The sequence below is a fragment of the Doryrhamphus excisus genome, chromosome 6, assembly GCF_030265055.1.
Source record: "Doryrhamphus excisus isolate RoL2022-K1 chromosome 6, RoL_Dexc_1.0, whole genome shotgun sequence".
Lineage (NCBI taxonomy): Eukaryota > Metazoa > Chordata > Actinopteri > Syngnathiformes > Syngnathidae > Doryrhamphus > Doryrhamphus excisus.
Window position 1 is genome coordinate 18,713,532 of NC_080471.1, and position 19,625 is coordinate 18,733,156.

At 40.9% G+C, this 19,625-nt stretch overlaps 3 protein-coding genes across 7 annotated transcripts; 2 read left to right on the forward strand and 1 right to left on the reverse strand.

Annotated features, from left to right (window-relative positions):
- Positions 1 to 153: 153 nt before the first annotated feature.
- Positions 154 to 10,598, reverse strand: gan (gigaxonin). Of its 4 annotated transcripts, none has more exons than XM_058075583.1 (13): positions 9,418 to 10,598; positions 8,521 to 8,712; positions 8,244 to 8,358; positions 6,792 to 7,142; positions 6,644 to 6,712; positions 6,342 to 6,493; positions 6,053 to 6,174; positions 5,829 to 5,941; positions 4,353 to 4,502; positions 3,045 to 3,181; positions 1,998 to 2,132; positions 1,634 to 1,743; positions 154 to 1,556 (listed from the first exon to the last, which is right to left on the reverse strand). In XM_058075583.1, the coding sequence occupies exons 2-13, from the start codon at positions 8,703 to 8,705 to the stop codon at positions 1,384 to 1,386; spliced, it is 1,812 nt and encodes a 603-aa protein (XP_057931566.1). In that variant the 5' UTR covers positions 8,706 to 8,712; positions 9,418 to 10,598; the 3' UTR covers positions 154 to 1,383. The 4 variants fall into 4 exon arrangements, with proteins under 4 accessions (XP_057931566.1, XP_057931565.1, XP_057931569.1 ...); XM_058075582.1 differs by having other exon boundaries at positions 155 to 1,556; positions 8,521 to 8,744; positions 9,418 to 10,596; XM_058075586.1 differs by having other exon boundaries at positions 158 to 1,556; positions 8,521 to 8,611; positions 9,418 to 10,289.
- acd (ACD shelterin complex subunit and telomerase recruitment factor) lies at positions 9,772 to 12,934 on the forward strand. 2 transcript variants are annotated; one of them, XM_058075587.1, is made up of 2 exons: positions 9,772 to 10,061; positions 10,952 to 12,934. In XM_058075587.1, exon 2 carries the CDS (start codon positions 10,987 to 10,989, stop codon positions 12,592 to 12,594), a length of 1,608 nt encoding a protein of 535 aa, XP_057931570.1. In that variant the 5' UTR covers positions 9,772 to 10,061; positions 10,952 to 10,986; the 3' UTR covers positions 12,595 to 12,934. The 2 variants fall into 2 exon arrangements, with proteins under 2 accessions (XP_057931570.1, XP_057931571.1); XM_058075588.1 differs by having other exon boundaries at positions 9,772 to 10,051.
- Positions 12,935 to 16,414: 3,480 nt separating this feature from the next.
- On the forward strand, positions 16,415 to 18,073 carry foxl1 (forkhead box L1). Its single transcript, XM_058075897.1, has one exon. The coding sequence runs from the start codon at positions 16,572 to 16,574 to the stop codon at positions 17,577 to 17,579; it is 1,008 nt and encodes a 335-aa protein (XP_057931880.1). The 5' UTR covers positions 16,415 to 16,571; the 3' UTR covers positions 17,580 to 18,073.
- The last annotated feature ends 1,552 nt before the right edge of the window (positions 18,074 to 19,625 follow it).

Genomic DNA, 19,625 nt, shown 5'->3' on the forward strand with positions numbered 1-19,625 from the left:
GAACCTTCTTATGATCCAACAGTGCAAAATATAAAGTAATTATTCAACTACTCTAAAAAAAAATGTGACCAGGATTATGGTGTATTATGGGTGTCATGATCCTCTCAGCTCACCAGACAATACGATATTTTAACGTTACGTTTAAGAAAACTACAATGACAAATTAAAGGACTAGACAAACAGACCTTTTTATTTAACTGAGTCACAAAGCAATGCTGGTACATTTTGAAATGTTTTATAACCGCATGCATGACATAAGCATGACACTTTTAACTGTTTTTTTTTTTTTTTGCAAATTGAAAACAAAAAGTAAAAATTACAAATGCTAAAATAATGATGGCAGTTGGAGCTGCTACTACTAATCAATGATGTTAACATGTACTAATGTAACGTAAAAAGATTGCAGATTGCAGTAGTTTTATGTTTACTCTGAAAGAACTACAGTTCCCATGTTGCTTAGAGTGCGTTACCAAGAAATAGGAAAATGGATGCTACCATGACATGTTTTGATAAGTCTTAAAGCAGCGATCATGTTTTGATCTGACAAATCTTAAGTATTTTTGATCAAATGTAGAATTACAACCGCTTGTACTTGACATTAACATGGTGGCAACTGTTATACTTTGATGGAAAAAAAAGACACAGTCACAAGAAAGTGATGCTGGGAACACCGAGGTAGGCTGGATTGCAAGGTTTATAGTGTGCGTAAAGCACCAAATGTGCCGTCTTGTACACTGCCACTTCCTTATTACATGTATCATTCACAGCAGCGATGCCATAGTTGGTCTGTTCTCATGCGACAAGTTTTCTCTAAACGAGAAATATTGCCAAGTTTTAATCTTGTGAGATCTCATGACACATCTAATATATACAGACATATATACTGTATACTATATATGCTAATCTATATGAACAATACATTCATAGCTTAGCTTTGCGTTGTATGGGACAAACCAAATTAGTGTAATATCTAATAATGCAGTGTTCTATGTCACTTTCCCAATAATTAGAATCAATTGCACAGCAGTAAAAAAGGCAAATAAAAATGCCAATAAAGTTACATAATTTGCCAATAAATGTGCATCATACTGGCTGCAGCCAGTATTTTGTCCAGTGTTACGAAAGTCCCTAATAGGTACAAATAAAAAAAAAGAAGAATGAAATCAATAAAATATACAACCACATCATCCTGCCCAACAAGTTACATTGGATAATTACAGTTAACACGGTCCCCCTAAAATAAAGAGTAAAAAGCCACATAATTACAGTAGCTACTTAAATACTGTACTTATGCGTTCATAAAATCAACAAAACCAAATCGTATGAAGGTTGAAAGTACCAGTGTGCAAAAGTGAAGGAGGAGCTGCTTTGGCCATCGTGACTTCAGACTCTGATTCGAAACATTCCCTGGCTCAGCTGAAGGCGGAACAGTCGACAGTTGGCGAATCGCAGAGCAGCACATGTCGTTTTGGAGAGGTCATTGGCTAACATTGGCTTGGTGCGATGCCAGGTGCCCGTGCTACGGCGGAACTCACGGATGTAGTCGAAACTCGTACCTATGCACATACCAAATATAATATTCAGGTATTCTGCTTATTTGAACTTATTTAAGTTGTGGCATTGTCTTACTGACCAGTGTCCAGGTCTCCCACTACGTAGATGCTGGCTCCGATGGGAACTGCACCATAGACAAATGACGAGCTAGTTTGGATACACAGGTTTTGGTCATCCAGGAACATCCACCTGCAGGTTCAGTGAGATAGAACAGTCAGTAAAGGTTAGAATACATGACTGCATCTGATGCATAGGAGAGCTGGAGCCTATCCCAAGTCAGTTAAAGGGTCTTTTGTAATTAATTTGGTAGATTATTTTTCATTACTGTTATTGACTTTGATTCTTTTCTCTACTGTTATTTACTTGAAAAGCATACATGCACACAAAGTAGTAAGCATTTCATCTAATACTGAATCATAATCATACAAACAGTGTATACAAACCTTCTCATTTCATCATGGTAGAACTCCGACTTGCAGGTCATCATATGACGTTGCTCTGGGTTGTCATTCTCTTGACTTCTCACCCCACCAAACACGTAGAGCTCCTTACCTACACCACAGGCAACCGATCCAAACCTGACCAAATAAGTTATTCCATCAGCTATTATGCTTTCTGACCAATACATGTTGTTTCAGATAATGAGGTTAGTGCATTTGGAAGTGAGCCCTGAAAGAAGTTTGGGATGGCTCTGAACACTTGGCTTCAGAGAGTTTTTTCGAACACAGACTCACTGTGATGTCACAGTGAGCTGGACTTCCTTATATGGGCATGTCCGGGTACAAGCTGTACAAGATGTTAGCTGTACAAGATGAGTAAGACCAATCACAGAAGAGGGGGCGTGCCCAGAGGTGGGCCGTGGGTGTAATAAATTAAAACAGACCATTTAGGAAATCCAAGGAAGCTGGAATAGGTGCAGATTCTAGAAGATCTACAAAGTTTTCAGTGTGGGTTATCGTGTGTAGCTGCTCTATAGAAGTCCACAACTCAACACAACGGGCCAAAAATGAGCATAATAGGTGCCCCTTAAATGTAATTACAGTACGTAATTTAACTTTAGGATGTGATGTTTCAGCTCTTGAAAGGTCATGCAATACAGCACATTTTCTTCTGTCAATAGATTCTGCTATTACTCATTCCTAATCAAGTACACAGTGTGATTCAACAACTACAATCATAGCTACAGACGTCATATAACATGTCAGTAAGATGAAAAAGATATGTAAAACTAGTAAAACTGAAACCAAGACTGGTTGGTGTGACACTGACTACAATACTGTGCTTCATTTCCTGTTGTGCAATACACGGAAGGCCAATATAGACACCTGAAGTTTTGAGTGTATTGTATACCAAGTGCCACCAGTTTATAGAAATAAGGTCACATAACAAGAAGAAGAGTAAAGAGAAATAAACGCACTTAAGTGTTAGCGTCAAAGAGCCTCCTTCTTTAAAGAAACTTAGGAAACAAAATGACTAGACTATTCGGTTACCTTCTCTCCTTGAGAGGACAGAGGCCCGTCCACTGCTGGGTTTTTGGGTCAAAGCTTTCAACTGAGTCAAAAAGTTTCCCATAGGAACCTCCGCCCATGGCATAGATCTTCTTATTCATTGAGGCATAGCAACCCACCTGGAGGGAGGAGAAAGAGATGACAGCACAGTTTCATTATTTGGCCTCGGATGTCTTAGGTGCTAAGCTGTGCAACGGAGCTAACCAGCTTGGGACAGGAACAAAATATGGATGGAAGAAAAGATTCAGTGCATTCAAAAAGTATTCAACGTCATACTTTTGGGAAATCAAAATCATTTCAATTTTTGTTTTGTTTTGTCTGTACCCCATAATGACCCACGGCTGCCATAGAGCAAGACGGTTTGGTGTTCAACTCTTGGCTTTAACCTGTCAATGTGAGGTTTACATGTTACACCATCAACACATTCATCCATGTATAATTCAGGATGTAGGGATCGAACTTTGAACTCTGTACTCCGGTCTTCTCCCAAGGTCAAAAACAGACTCTAAATTGTGCAATTGTGCATACTAAATAACTGTCATGAAATTAAGCAAAAAAAAAAAAGTAAGTTCTGTTAAATACACCGACTGTCGGGCGTCTTTTAGATTGAAAAAAAGAGAACCAGCAAGCATGAGCAACGCGTCCCAGAAACCATTGCGACAGTGCCGTATTCCACTAGTCGTCTTTATTTCTTTTTAATTCTATTTTTAAAGTAATTTCAATATTAACTCATTAATTCCTAGCCATTTTTTAAATGCCGTCCCTCTTGGTACCGGATGTTTTTCATAATTTTGATGAAGACACACAGAATATTGTGTTCTAGGGCTATATAGATATGGTATATACATATATGTGTATATGTATATATGTACCAAAAGATTAGACTCTCATCTGTCTACCTTTTTCAGTTCTTTAGTAATCAGCAGTAGAACAGCAAAATATCAGTTCTCAACAAAGAAAGGGAGCCACGGCTTAAAAACATGCATTCTTCTAGTTGAGTTGCGTTATCACCTTTTTGTACATCTCGCGCAAAAAAAAAAAACGTACAAGACGTATACATTCGTCTTTGGGAGCGAGTGGTCGAGTTGAAAAAAAACTTAGAAATACTTCTCTGGGAGCAAATAAGTTAAGGACTGGTGTTTAAAGTAATTTGCTAATTGCAAGGTACAGTACTTACTGTATGCTCATCATGCTGATTAAAATTGCGGAATTTTCCCAGGTTGTATCCTCCATGTCTTATACGTAACTTGACATGTCTTAAATGTTTTACTTTTTTATAAGTTGGGGTACCTTCCGAATCATGGTCATACTGGTCTGCATCTTCCAGGTATTGACATGAGGGTCAAACACTTCGACAGTAGTGAGCTCGGTTTCTTCATTCTCTCCTCCCAGAATGTAAATCAGACCATCTAGCTCCACAACGCCAAAGTTCTGGCGAGCCTGCAAAAATGAGTGACATAGTAACATTGCTTTTTAGGAGGTCAGTGTGACCCACCATCACTCCTCAATAACAAGTGGCGACGCAACATGGTAACCACTTGGTCACCGCACCATTTGTAATAGTAATGTCAAAATGGAATATTCATTCATTCATTCATTTTCTACCGCTTTTTCCTCACGAGGGTCGCGGGGGGTGCTGGAGCCTATCCCAGCTGTCTTCGGGCGAGAGGCGGGGTACACCCTGGACTGATCGCCAGCCAATCACAGGGCACATATAGACAAACAACCATTCACACTCACATTCATACCTATGGACAATTTGGAGTCGCCAATTAACCTAGCATGTTTTTGGAATGTGGGAGGAAACCGGAGTACCCGGAGAAAACCCACGCGTGCATGGGGAGAACATGCAAACTCCACACAGAGATACCCGAGGGTGGAATTGAACCCTGGTCTCCTAGCTGTGAGGTCTGCGCACTAACCACTAGACCGCCGTGCCGCCAAAATTGAATATTTTCTTTAAAAAAAAAACAAAAAACTCTGGCACCTAAAGAGTTGGGCGGCACGGCGGACAAGTGGTTAGCACGCAGACCTCACAGCTAGGAGACCAGGGTTCAATTCCACCCTCGGCCATCTCTGTGTAAAGTTTGCATGCGTGGTTTTTCTCCGGGTACTCCGGTTTCCTCCCACATTCCAAAAACATGCTAGGTTAATTGGCGACTCCAAAATGTCCATAGGTATGAATGTGAGTGTGAATGGTTGTTTGTCTATATGTGCCCTGTGATTGGCTGGCGACCAGTCCAGGGTGTACCCTGAAGACAGGGATAGGCTGGGATAGGCTCCAGCACTCCCCGCGACGAAATGAATGAATGAACCTAAAGGGTTGATAATGAAAAGTGTTCACAGGAGCCCCGCGCCTCCCCTGTTATAGTGCCCACAATGGCGCACCTCCCAGTTTAAAAACCACTGCCCTAAAAGATAGGGTGAGGAGCTCAGTCATCCAGGAGGGGTCAGAGTACAGCCACTTCTCCTTCACATCGAGTGGAGCCAGTTGCGGTGGCTCGGGCATCCAGTCCGGACGCCTCCCTAGAGAGGTGTTCCGGGCATGCCCAGCTAGAAGACCCCGGGGCAGACCTAGGACACACTGGAGGAATTATGTCTCACAGCAGCCCTGGGAATGCCTTGGTGTCCTACCGGTGGGGCTGGAGAAGACAGGGCTTCCCTATTGAGACTGCTGCACCCGCAACCCGGATAAGCCAAGGAGAATGGAATGGAAATACGGGAAAATATGATTTGTGAATCAGGTGCAAGATGTAGTGAGTATACCTGTAGCATTGTGGGTATTGGGCTCCATGTGTTAGAGTCAGGGTCGTACTTCTCACCAGTGGTCAAGACTGTGCTGTTCTCATCTGTTCCACCCACCACAAACAGAAATCCCTCTAAAACACAAGAAAACCAGCGTTATTACCAGTTTGTGTATTTGTGAAATGGACATTGTGTACTCCCATCATATTCTTATCTAAATATCTGCATCGCTGTCATGCACTGACCAGCAACAACCACTCCGTGTCCCACACGAGCCATATTCAAAGGCTGAAGCTCAATCCAGGCATGCCTGTTGGTGTCATAGAGGGGACACATGCAGCGAGTCACAGCTGTGGGCTTCCTGGTTCTGTACACAATTTTTTTAAAAAATGTAGCGATTAGATGTCAGTTCATTGTGTCTGTTTACATGAATCTAACCTCTTTCCTAATAAATTATATTTGATAATTACAGCTATCTCACTTTTTCCTCACAATTTCTGAATGGTACAGAACATTACCATATATCAGTTTTACCTACGATCCTCTCCTCCTACGACGACAATACACTCGGAATAACCCCGAGGCTTGAAAGCAGCAAGAAGAGCTTCGCCCTGCAGCTGGCTCTCTCCTAGCACTGGCTGACAGTGCTCTCTAATCACTTCCCTCATCAGCGGCTCCCCCATGGCCTAATGGGATACAAATGGATCACACACATATAAGCACAAACACCCACACCATTTAAAACCCGGTTTGACAAGAAATACCACTTAACATGGAAACATACATTGAATGCTCAGACAGTGTACTTGGATTCAAAGAATATCTAGTTTCTTTACCTGTTCTCGCAGGTAGCTCGTATCCAGGCCCTGTAGCCATACCGCAGACATTACTTCCCTCATGTGCACCTGTGATAACAAAATCAAATAGATTTGCTTCCCGACCACGAGTAGGAATTGATCAGGATGATCGTTTTCGTTTACACACCCTACGTGCATCCGGGTCATGGGCCAGCCATCGCACCACAGCCTCCAGCACATGCTTTTCATTGCCGACATTAAGCTTTTCCTCAGCTAGCACCTCACGGAGTCGGTCATGAGGCATCTCTCTGAACTCCTCTGTGAGCGCCACATCTCGGAAATGCGTGTGCAGGTATTCGGTGGCAGCATAGTGGACATGGTGCAAGCAATAGTGCAGAGAAAAAAGACGGATGCCAATACAGTTCTCTGCGGTGATACAGCTTTCCAGGAACTGGCAGCACAGCAACTTGAGGTCAGTCATGAGGAGAAGGTCAGAAGCCTGCACCATGTCCTGAATGGTCCCTTCATTCAAAGTGATCTGTATATAAGAGTCAGACAGACGTAAAGACAAACATAAGGAATAAAATAAAAACAAAAATTATTTTCAGTGATTTTTTTTTACATTCCCCAGCCATACATGCTGCACTAATTTAGGTGCACCCCCATTTTTTGTCAACACATTTTTTTCACCTTGCAGTTACGAGTACAGTATACTAAAGTACACTAAATACATACTTTAAATACCTTTTTCTAGGTTATTTAGAATATTTTCTATTGTCAGTACACCTTTATTTAATTTTAATTTCAGTACAATGTATCCCCCAGTTATCATGCTTTTCAGTTAACATGAAACATTTATGCCCAGATTTTGCCTTGGTTAGCGTACAAAATGGACTCCATCTTCTCATGTTATCGCCGCAACACACCATTTGTCGCCTTCCGTGTGTGGCGTCCATTATCAATACTCTGCGTGAGTCCAGCTGTGTTCCAAATCATTTTTTTTTTTTAGCACAAAACGTCCTTATTAGTAGTCTATTTGCTTGCTACTACAGTGGAAACAGGAACCGGAAGCCAGCTCATCGCCCATCTGTGATGTCATCAGCGTTTAACTCTGTATTTCATTGCTAAATTAACAGTTACACCACAGGTCTCATAAATGTTAATACAAAACACGTTTTTACACCACCTTTGTGTTTTTTTCTTGATTTCAATAGTGTTTCTCACTTTCTTTATCAAATGCTGGCATTTGGCTCAGTTTTTCAGATTTGAGTTAAGAAACACTACTGAATTTAAAAAAATAACTCGTGGCAAAACACGATAGTGTTCGTGTTGAGCTTGCTGCCACCTCATGTCTTTGGCAACAGTAAAAGTAACCATGCTTTTCCCTCGTTTGTTTTTTCTGCATACACAACTATAATTGTTAACGTTTTTGGATGTATGCAACAGATTCATCGGATTTACATTACATCTTATAGCAATAATTTATTTGGCTGTAACTGTTTTAATCAAACCAAACATGATATGTTTCATGACGAGCATTGAAAACAGTTCTAAAACAATGAAGAGGGTGGGGCAGTACCAGCATAAAGTATGGGGACAATAGTTTGGAGTTACCCCACCTACAATCGTTGTCACTCACTTCACCACTGAAGATGTAGTCTAGTATCTGTTTCATAATGGCCATGGAGACCCCCTGTAGCTCAATCCTGTATGTTGATCCATCTTCTTTAGGAGGATTGTAGTTCAGTTTGGTCCTAGAGTCAAATCATTCACACACACAGCTAAGTAGGTTATTCCACTTACAGTATAAGAAGACATATACATTGCTTTTTAATTACAGGCCTATTACACAATTATCTTATATGATGCTTGTAGATCGGCTTGAACCATAACAAGTTTGAGCCATGTTGTCTTACCTAATATAAGGGCTGGCTGCAGCCAAGATATTTTTCTGGACAGGAAGCTCCTCACCGTCCACGACCAGTAGTGCATCATGGAAGCTGTGCTCTTGCCAAAAGGTACGAAGAACTCTCAGAAGTTTCTGGGAGTGTTGTGGGTCGCACACCCTCACACCGGGTTCATTTGATGCAGAATCTGGCATGTTTAGACTTGGAAAAATCTAGTCATGCACTCTTAAATCCTGTTTATCAATGACAATTGTCATTCCATTGTGATGAATGGGTCAATTACTATAAACATGCTTTGGCACTAATACAAAAGTAAACACAATTTAAAAATATCTGGAATACATGGAAAATACTGTACATAACCATGATTTTAAGAATGTAATGCTCTTACAAAGAACGTAACATGGTTTGGTAAAAACGCCGCCATTACAACAACACACCACAAGGGGGCGTAAAGAGGAACTAATAGCTGGCCTATATGTACACCACAAAATAAAAACAATTTAGTTTAATAATAAAACAGTTTAATAAATTCTTAATACACACCGAATACTGTAAACACAACCAAACTCTCATTCAGTATAACATTTTAAGCAGAAAAACAAATATCACAAGACCGAACAAAGGGAAGTCCATAAAGTAGGAGTTCTCTAAATAAAAAGCTATGGCTATCAGAGCTGGGTTTTGTTGTTGTCGTTCCCAAAAGCGACACCTTCCATAATTCACAAATTAGTTTTCGAACAAAATGTCAATATAGTTGTCATTAAGTTCAGTTAACAAATAGAACAGTCAATCTGTACTTATTCTGGGTGGTATACGTTTACAGTAGTCCAAACTTGGCTATGCCATTTTTACCGAGTAAGGTCATTTTATATAATTTACTGTATTACTATACTGATATCTTACCTTTAGACGACGAAACGCGTCCCTCTTTCCCTAATGGGTGCAGTCTGCGTATTACCTAACTACATTTTAGACTGCATACATCATTTCACACTGTTGTGAGAGGACAGGAAGACATGGCTTGTGCTGCATTCAATACCAACTGGAAATTGGAGCATTACACTGACACTGACTGACTGATAAACGTATGGGATTCTATTTTAGTCTCAATATTATATAAAATTTATGTATTTCTAAAAACATGAATATAGATACATATACTCGATAACTCGTGATATTTAAACGAGTGGCACCCCGTCGTAAAATATTCTGAGATCTTGTGTTTTTTGCTGTCCCTGAACAAACCATCAGCGTGGCGGAAACACGTAGTTGTGCAGCGTTCAAACTAGTCACACCCAGCCATAATTTAAAAAAAAAACATATAAAAGTATTATGCGTTAGACGTTTCGATAATTGTAAAGAGTGGGTATATCGCCAGGTATACCGCTGAAATACAAGAAAAAGGGGGAAGTGTAGGAAATCTAACGTGCCCATTTTGTCAGGTTGACCTCGAAGTACTTCCGGTTTCTGCAAGGAAACGATCGCTCGATTGGTTTCTATTTCACGCCAAATATCGAATGGAATAGATACGGATTAGGTAAGCAAAGGTAAAGAAATACTAATGCAGACACAATATCAGCATAAAAGAAAAGAGCCAAGGCGTTAAACTTAAGGTGTTGACTATCCTCGTAGTGATATGTCACGTATGTTTCACATCTGCTAACGAGAACTTCACATGCATACATTTGCACAAAATGACTATGAAAACTACCCATTCTCCGTATCTATTACGAATAGCTCATTCATACTATATATTCTACCTGCTGACACTTGAATATTTAATTTGCATACATTTTGTCATTTAAAAAAGTAAGTGTTATATTTGAATTAAATATACAATAATACAGAATATCTAGTAATAGATAGATTGCTTATGCAGTGATGAAGGTAATGGTTTAATTTAATTTGAACATACATCAGATTACAATTGAATGCATCACATAATCAGTTCACAGTTCCACATGTCCAAAAGGAGTAGGAAGAAGCAAAGCTTATTAAATCCTACCCCTCCATCTGGTACTTTTACAATCAGTAACTGTTACATTTGTTCACTTCCTGCTTTCCAAATATAATTTAAGTTTTTTATTTATTTATTTTATTTATGTCACATACTAAAGTACGAGGCGATATGACCATCCAATGACATAATGTGTACCATAGTAAGTGTCAATATAGTGATATATATAGCACATCATGACTGGTTCAAGACTCTTCATCCTTGTATTTAGCAAACATCAACTGCTTGTATTGTTTCTTGAATTGGCTCATCGTTGTGCATTGTTTGAGGGTCTTACTCAATCCATTCCATAGTTTGATTCCACATACTGAAATGCTATGGCTTTTTAACATAGTCCTAGCATATAAGTGTTTCAAATGTAGTTCTTCCCTGAAGGTGTTGATAAAATAAGATAATAAACTTATCATGTTTGTTCTATAGGTAACAGCTCAAGAGAGACAACGTGAAAGGAAAACATGCGTCGTGCGACTAGTGACCAAGTGTCTCCATGGATAGAGAAACTGATCCTGAGCTATGGCAGTGAAGAGGGAAGCAGTGCTCCTGTGCGACTAAACGCTCATGTGATTGGTGTGGGTGAGCTGACTGATTCCCAGACCAGGACTCATGACGGACCCAAAGGGTTGCTTTTTGTGTCTGATGGAGTCGTAAATATGCCCGTCCTTCTCACATCAACTGCATGGGAGGAAATCCAGGACAATTGGGATAAGGAATGTTTCAGCAGTATGATTGATAGCAGCGTTTGCATGAAAAAGATCCAGCTGCGCTTTCACATGTCTATGGAAGATATTAATTGTAGGTTCTTCTTAGTGGTCGATAAGATGTTCATCCTTTCAGTTGGCACGGAAAAAGAGAAAACTCCCTGCTGCACCTCTTTGCCCTCTGTTCATAAGAAGATCTACGAGACGTGGAGTTCACTCATGGTCAAGGATGGGCAGGAATATCAAAACAGCCAGTTTGGCTTTGATCTGTCAGAGCTGCTGGGGGAGATGCAGTTTGACTGTTTTCGGACAGTGATGCTGGATGTGCACAAGAGACTGATGCAGGCAAACGGCGACAGCCAGGAGATTGCGCCTGGCATCCCATTGCTTAATGAGTCGGACTTGTTCACCGCCACAAGTTGGGACACTGAACGGATTCAAGATAAGGGCATGAAATGTTTCAGTATTCCGATGAAGTGTCTACTCATTCCAGAAGGAGATGCTCCCCTGGAGAAAAGAGCAAATGTAGCGAGACCGACACCTGATAGGGAGTTGGATTTACAGCTTTGTGATCCTAGCCAGTCATTTGTCGATGCTGCTGACGGGAAAACAGATACACATGCTAGAGACGAGAGAGAAAACTTAGCAGAGAACATGCATGCTGACCACATAAGAGTTGATACGACTGAAAATACCATCATACCTCCAGCGGACCCTTGGCACAATTTCCCTGCACCATGCAGCTCTTCTAATTCTTTTACAGAGTCCCCGGAAGAAACCAATATACAGTTTATTCCTCCCCAGCAACAAAAGTGTGCTCTGAACATAACTAGTACCCCCGTGCCTATAAATGCACAACCTGATGTCAACACCTCTCAGCACAGCAAAGGAGAACACAGTTTTTTACCGCCTTACCAAAAACTGCCACCCTCACTCGGCAACAGCAATAACACACAAACACAACACATTCACACTGCTTCCCAAGAAAAACAGACTTTGATTGAGAATTCGGACGTGGCTGGGAGACAATGTGGAAAGTCAAAGAGAAAACGGGAACTCGAGTTTTTCCAAAAAACCCAAAACAAAATCACACTGGAGGAAGAGGAAGAAGCTCATCAAAGCGGGAGCCCTCCATCGTGGCTGTTTGACTCCATGGCGAATGATGGCAGCATTCAGGTTCAAACCATGCTTGCAGAAAAAAGAAGAAGAACTCCTGCTGTTCACAGTGATGGCCGCCCTTTCTCGTACACGTATAAAGTGACTGCTAAGAATCTTCTTGACTTGAGCCAGTTCAAGGTGGAAGATTCTCTGCTGCATTGGGCTGTCAAGTATCTTGTTGATCCAAAGCAGGCAACACATCAATAATATTTGCCAACACTGCCTGTCACTGGATCCCAGTTGCTTATACTGGAGTACTGGAGTATTATTCACATACAGCTATTTACATCCATGCTATTCTTACAATGGGTTATGCATTCAACATTAATAGCTAAACTTTGCTGAACTCCTAGAATGTGCTGACCATAAACTTAACAATGTGTTTCTTTGGCGTACTCACAGCAGGAAGAGGGCGGGACATAATGTACAATTCATAGTCAGGATGTGTGTGTGTGTTGAAGTCCCATGAATACTATATCCTGTATGGCTGTAAATAAAACTACACTCTTTGTCAATAAATGTGAAAATTCTTGCTACTTTGATTTGAGATGACAATTTTATTGCCTGTTCTTGAGTAGTCAAACCTAATTTTGTATTAAATGAAGTGCTGAGGGAGAAGTGCGATGGGATTATAAAGAAGGAAATTGCATGCCTTGACATTTTTATGGAATCCAACATAATACAATTATTTATGTTTACCTGTTCCATATTTCATATTCAATTTATGTTGAACCAATCAGGCTGACATGAAATGGGTAAACTCAACATGATATTCTTTTTATAAAGAATTGTGCCATGATGGGAAAAGTGTTAAGGGTGAAAAATCTATTTCTGCTAATTGTCCAGTAGATGTCACCAAAGTCCAACAGCATGCAGTAGTGAAACTGTAAAATATAAAAAGCTATCAAAGCCCCCATTAAGTGTAAACAAGTCAAATATGCTCCTCCTGAAAATAATATTAATTCCAAATACACTATTTCAAACTGAAATTTACTAGCATTTTCTATTTTTCTATTGCGACAAATACGTAGTTATCATGTCAACCATTTCGTAGCATTCTTACAGCTAAAAGCCAGATATTTACTTTATTTTGATATTTACACCGTAGTTTGGTGACTGGAGCCACAGGCGGGAACAAATATTGAGCAGAAATGTACATAGAAAAGGATATTTTGATTGGTAAATTTAGCTTCAAAGTCCTGGCAGATGGCTCTCACAACAAGTTCGAACTTATTTGTATAGAATCTACTTTCGCTGTGATTGTAATTGTCACAGACTATGTCGACTTGCCAGAGAAGTAAGAAAGTACTGAAAGCACTGCCTGTATTTTTTCAACTTTGTGATTTATACAGACGTGCCTTGGTATAAGAGTATCCTAACTAACAAGTTGTTTTCTTTAGATTCTAGCTATCCTTGGTTGATTTTCCGCTTTGAACTGCGAGCTAAAATTTGGGAATGAGCTAATTAGCGGTAGGCATAGCCAAGGACAGCTATTTGGGGGCTTATATCACTGTCACCATGGCTGAAGAGGTCACAATGCTAGCATTAGCAGTGCACTAGCCAGTCATCAACACATCAGTAAAACATGTGTACATTAGAGCGATCTAATATATCTTATTATGTATTGTGTAAAACTATGACAGGAACAATATCAAATTCAAAGCACAAAATGAACAAATACTCGCCTAAATATGCAAATTAGCACTCAATAACGTCATCAAATCTTACCTTTATGTATTCCAGCATTGTATCATCATAAAAACGTAGTATAGTTGTCTGTACGTGGGACAAAGTTAGAGGGTGCGTTCAATGACCGTTAAACAAAGTGGGAGAAAACACAGCTCACATTAGACAGGAATAAACTGGGGTATGTATATTAATTTTTTAATAAAATAATGTCTCACATTAGCAAACTTGATAACCTTTTACATAACATTTATTGTAGTTGTGTATCAAATTGTTTACCACAAAGAGATTTACAGATAAAAATTTATTCCTAGCTGCGATTAATTGTGAGTTAACTATCGGCAAAAAAAATGACAAGAATCATGATTAAATGTTTTCATCGATTGACAGCTGATTCAAACCCAACCTCGCTCTCATATATCATTGTTATGACCAGAATATGTATAACTGTCCATCCTCCATCTTGTCCATCTTTTTATTGTTGAAATTGCATTTTTACATCATGGACAAGACACAACACAGTTAATATTAATAGAAAGCTCACCAAATAGCTTGTGAATCATACCTAGTGTATCACCACATGTATGCTTGTCAATATCAGACTCGTTATTATGATATGGTACATGTGCTTCCATTAATGCAAATCTTAAATGTCTTCAAATGCTCCAGCAGCCATTCTGCATGACATGCTGTTATGTACTTGCATGTTACTTTTGTTGTATTTGTTATAGTGAATCATCGTCTGCTGAGAGACAAACAGAGAAAAGGCCGAGTTTGTAGGTTTATTCACAAAGATCTCCCAACCGCTAATGTAAGCAGGAGCCAGCTGTGAGGACTTGTAAAGTTGTTGTAATCCTCCATTGACCTATAAACAGGAAAATACATAATGTTATATACACACATGTGCAAAAAACACACTGTCCATGCTTTCCATGTAAGGCAATGCAGTGGTTAGTTAGTACCTGTATGTCTTTTTCTAATCAGCCTCTCAAGTCCAGGGTTTAAGAGCTTAACGTTACTTAAGGGTGTATCCTAAACCTTAACATTGTTCTTTATGCAAGACTTTTAGTGATCATCCATCCATTTTCTGTACCACTTGTCCCCACTAGGATCATGAGTGAGCTTGAGTCTACCCTAGCCGACTTTGGTCAAGAGGTCACAAAATCCAAAGAAATACAGCTGAATAGGTGCAGATTCTGGAAGAACTAGAAAGCTTTCTGTGCAGGTTATTGTGTGTAGCTGTTCTATAGGAGTCCAAAACTCAATACAAAGGACCAAAAAAATGAGAATAATAGGTCCCCTTTAATGTAACATGCATAGTTTTGGGGGGATGTGGAAGGAAGAAAAAAATCCACACAGACACCATGCTAACATGCTAACATGCTAACATGCTAACCAGACATCCACCGTGCAACTCACTTTTAGCGGCTCTATAGATCATTGCATTAAGAAGAATAAAAGTCGACATTCCTTAATTTTCTACCGCTTATCCTCACAAGGGTCACGGGGGATGCTGGAGCCTATCCCAGCTGTCTCCGGGCAAGAGGCGGGGTACACCCTGGACTGGTCGCCAGCCAATCACAGGGCACATATAGACAAACAACCATTCACACTCACATTCATACCTATGGACAATTTGGAGTCGCCAATTAACCTAGCATGTTTTTGGAATGTGGGAGGAAACCGGAGTACCCGGAGAAAACCCACGCATGCACGGGGAGAACATGCAAACTCCACACAGAGATGACCAAGGGTGGAATTGAACTCGCGTCTCCTAGCTGTGAGGCCTGCGGGCTAACCAGTCGGCCGCCATGCAGCCATAAAAGTCAACATGGTAAACATAAAATATCTGTAATACATTCACAATATGAATGTGGATATTGCTGAAACTAATTGAACTCTATGGATTTTATGATGCTAGTATCAATCGGATGCCGATACGACCACTATCAAAGGAATGCAGGAGCAGTCTCTAAAAAGAAATGTTTCAAGTTATTGTCCCATCTTAAATGTTTTCATTTGAGAAAACCCACGCAAATCTCAGCAAAGACTCCAATGTTTGTTTGCTCTTTGTGTTTGAGCAACTCTCCCCGTCGGAGTTGGACTTTTATTTCAACAGCACATCAGCGCGTTTATGTATTGGGTGGCCGGAATTTTTTTCCAAATAAACACAGCTTGATTCAACTTGGGTGGGCAGACTTATCAAGCGACTAATTCTATAAACAGAGGAGGGAATAAGCCGCCACCTGATTGGTCGTCGAGCAGAGTGTGTGTGGGGGGGGGGACATGAGGGGACTCTCAGAGCAATTACATTTTAATTAATGTGGGTGGGCTGAAACAGCACCAGGAGTTTATGTAGCACAATTTATTTCAACACAGCAGAGCAGAAGTACAACATTTATTAACATTTCTTCCGTGGAGCTCATGAAAGTCTGGGAAGCAGTCACAGGAGTGAGCATTTTTCCCGCCGGGAAGAATACCGAGCAGTCCTGCCTATAATGACGTTCTACCACACATTTGGTGTACCAACATCGGCTTTGAGCCTCTCCGGACCTCCACTCATCTACTTGTACGGCGGGGACTGCGGTGCCTTGAGCCTCATGCCGGAACGCCGGGACCCCCCACAGAAGCCGCCCTACAGTTACATCGCACTCATTGCTATGGCTATCAAGAGTGCACCGGAGCAACGCGCGACACTGAACGGCATCTATCAGTTCATCATGGACCGGTTTCCTTTTTATCTTGATAACAGGCAGGGATGGCAGAACTCCATCCGCCATAACCTTTCCCTGAATGACTGTTTCATCAAGGTACCCAGGGAGAAGGGGCGCCCCGGGAAAGGCAGCTACTGGACACTGGACACCACGTGTTTGAATATGTTTGAAAACGGCAACTACCGACGGAGGAAAAGGAAGGTGAAGAGTCAGCTGGATGCTGCACGACACAAACACAACAAAGACTCCATAAGAGACCGTTTATCTTCTCAGACGGCCAGTGCGTCCTTGCTGGTAGAGATGACGCTAAGACAGGAGGCAAAGCCAACGGAGACTCAATCAGACGCGAAATCGGTTCTGCTGGCCTTCAATCACTCTGAGCAACAGAATCCACTTACACATAAACAAAAAGTGTGCCGTGCGGTCAAACACTCCAGACGGAAGCTGGACCAGCACGCATCGGAGCCGTCATCGACGCAACGGATCAATAACGTATCCACGACTGACACGGCCCAACTCTGCTCCTCTTCTTCTCTTCTTCAGTCCAATTCCAAAGCACGTATTCCGAGAAGGGACAAATGCAAAGGTTTCAGTATTGAGAGCATCCTAGCAAGAAGTGAAGGTGACAAGATCCGAAGCTCCATCAGGAACCAGGATCTTCACAGTACCGGGGTTGGTCCAAACATTCCCATGGACACCACGCAGCATCACTTATACCAAGTGGGATTTCCTCTTGGCTCTTATTTGTCCCACACGTCTCCTGATAAAGGTCTGCTCTCCAAATGGAAATAATTCATTTTGCAAGAGTTTTAACATCAGGATAGCATGAGAATTTATTCATTATTAATTAATTCTTTTACATAACTCAGCTACGTATGAATTAGCATCTGATATACACTTTCTCTTTAATTGTGCAAGGAAAAATGGTGTGCAGTGTACATACATATGTCATCGAAATAACCAGGTCTTTTTTTGCACCTAAAATGAGTATTCCAATGTATACAACTGACAATGTAATCCAAAGTTTTGTGTAAAATAAAAATAGTTTGATAATAAAGAATGAATGAATGTTTTGTGGAAAGCATTGGAGGTGTTAAGTGTCCACTATTAACAAAACAAAACAGCACTACTGACAATAATGGTACACTTTTTGGCAAGTTCAGTACACTTTCTATGAATAATGGCTTTTTCACCTGTGAATAAATCAGGTAAGTTATAGTTCGATCTCCTCACTCTGTGGCCAACATGCTGACCACTCATCCACTGTGCAGGTAATAGTAAATATATAGATGTGATTTATGGTGGCTGCACGGCGACTGAGTGGTTCGTGCACACGCCTCACAGCTAGGAAACCCGAGTTTGAGTCCACCTTCGGACATCCCACATTCCAAAATTGGTAATTGGCGACTCCAAATTGTCCATAGGTATGAATGTGAGTGTGAATGGTTGTTTGTCTATATGTATAACCCTAAAATAACCCTAAATACTTATTCGACACAGTGGCACTGCTAACCCAGAAGAGGACCTCTCCTAGTAGTTCCCCCTTCTCAGCCGATGAGTTCTTGCGATTCTTCGCAAATAAAGTTGAGCTCATCAGGAAGGAAATAAAGTACTCCCTACCGCCAGACGGGCTTAACATGTCAACCGCCATGATCGCTGCTGGGACTACTTCCAGCCTCTGTCCCACTAGTTTCTCCTACTTTGAGGAAGTATCTCTGGACGAGCTTACAAAACTTGTCAGTACAGCAAAGCAGACAACATGTCTGCTTGACCCGCTTCCTGGGAAACTTGTTAAAGAACTGTTCCCAATTCTAGCCCCCTCACTCTTAAATATATTTAATCTATCACTCTCATCTGGCACTGTGCCTGCAGCTTTCAAGACTGCAGTGATTCGACCCCTGCTGAAGAAACCAACCCTCGACCCCGGGAGTATTTCCCACTATAGGCCGGTGTCTAACCTCCCATTTCTGTCCAAGATCCTTGAAAGAATTGTAGCACAACAGCTCAATGACCACATGGCTTTGGGTGATCTTTTTGAACCTTTTCAGTCTGGTTTCAGGAGAAACCATTCCACTGAATCAGCCCTTGCAAAAGTGACGAATGATCTTCTTCTTTCTATGGACTGTGACACATCTACAATATTGTTATTACTTGATCTCAGTGCTGCTTTCGACACTGTCAATCACTCTATCCTACTGGAACGCCTTCAAACATATATTGGTGTTACTGGTCCGGTACTCTCTTGGTTTAGATCCTACCTTAAGGATCGGACGCATCGTGTCGTTTGTGATGATATGACTTCAGAGTTCTGTGGAGTCACTTGTGGAGTTCCACAAGGTTCAGTGCTCGGCCCTCTTTTGTTTAACATTTACATGTTGCCGCTTGGCGACATCATTCGCAAACATAAGATTAGCTTTCACTCTTATGCTGATGACACTCAGCTATATGTCCCACTAAAGTTAACTGACCCGCGGGACTGCTCTAATTTGGAGGCTTGCCTCATTGATATTAAACATTGGATGTCCTGTAACTTTTTACTCCTGAACTCTGATAAAACTGAGATGGTGATCATCGGCCCTGCTAAACAGAGCCGCCTGTTTAAGGACACCACTCTGAGTTTTGATAATAGCATAATTTCCCAAAGTGACTCTGTGAAAAATCTGGGTGTGATATTGGACCCGACTCTATCCTTTCATAAACACATTAAGAATGTTACTAAAATAGCATTTTTTCATCTTCGCAATATTGCGAAGATACGACCTATTCTATCCACCTCTGATGCAGAGACCCTAGTCCATGCATTTGTCACGTCTCGCCTTGACTACTGTAATGTACTGC

Coding starts and splice junctions, on each gene's coding strand:
- foxl1 (XM_058075897.1), top strand. CDS start 16,572: ATGACGTTCTACCACACATTTGGTGTACCAACATCGGCTTTGAGCCTC.
- gan (XM_058075583.1), bottom strand. CDS start 8,705: ATGCCAGATTCTGCATCAAATGAACCCGGTGTGAGGGTGTGCGACCCA. Junction 8,359..8,520: donor GCAGCCAGCCCTTATATTAG/GTAAGACAACAT, acceptor ATTTGACTCTAG/GACCAAACTGAACTACAATC. Junction 4,503..5,828: donor CAATACCCACAATGCTACAG/GTATACTCACTA, acceptor TCATTTTTGCAG/GCTCGCCAGAACTTTGGCGT.
- acd (XM_058075587.1), top strand. CDS start 10,987: ATGCGTCGTGCGACTAGTGACCAAGTGTCTCCATGGATAGAGAAACTG.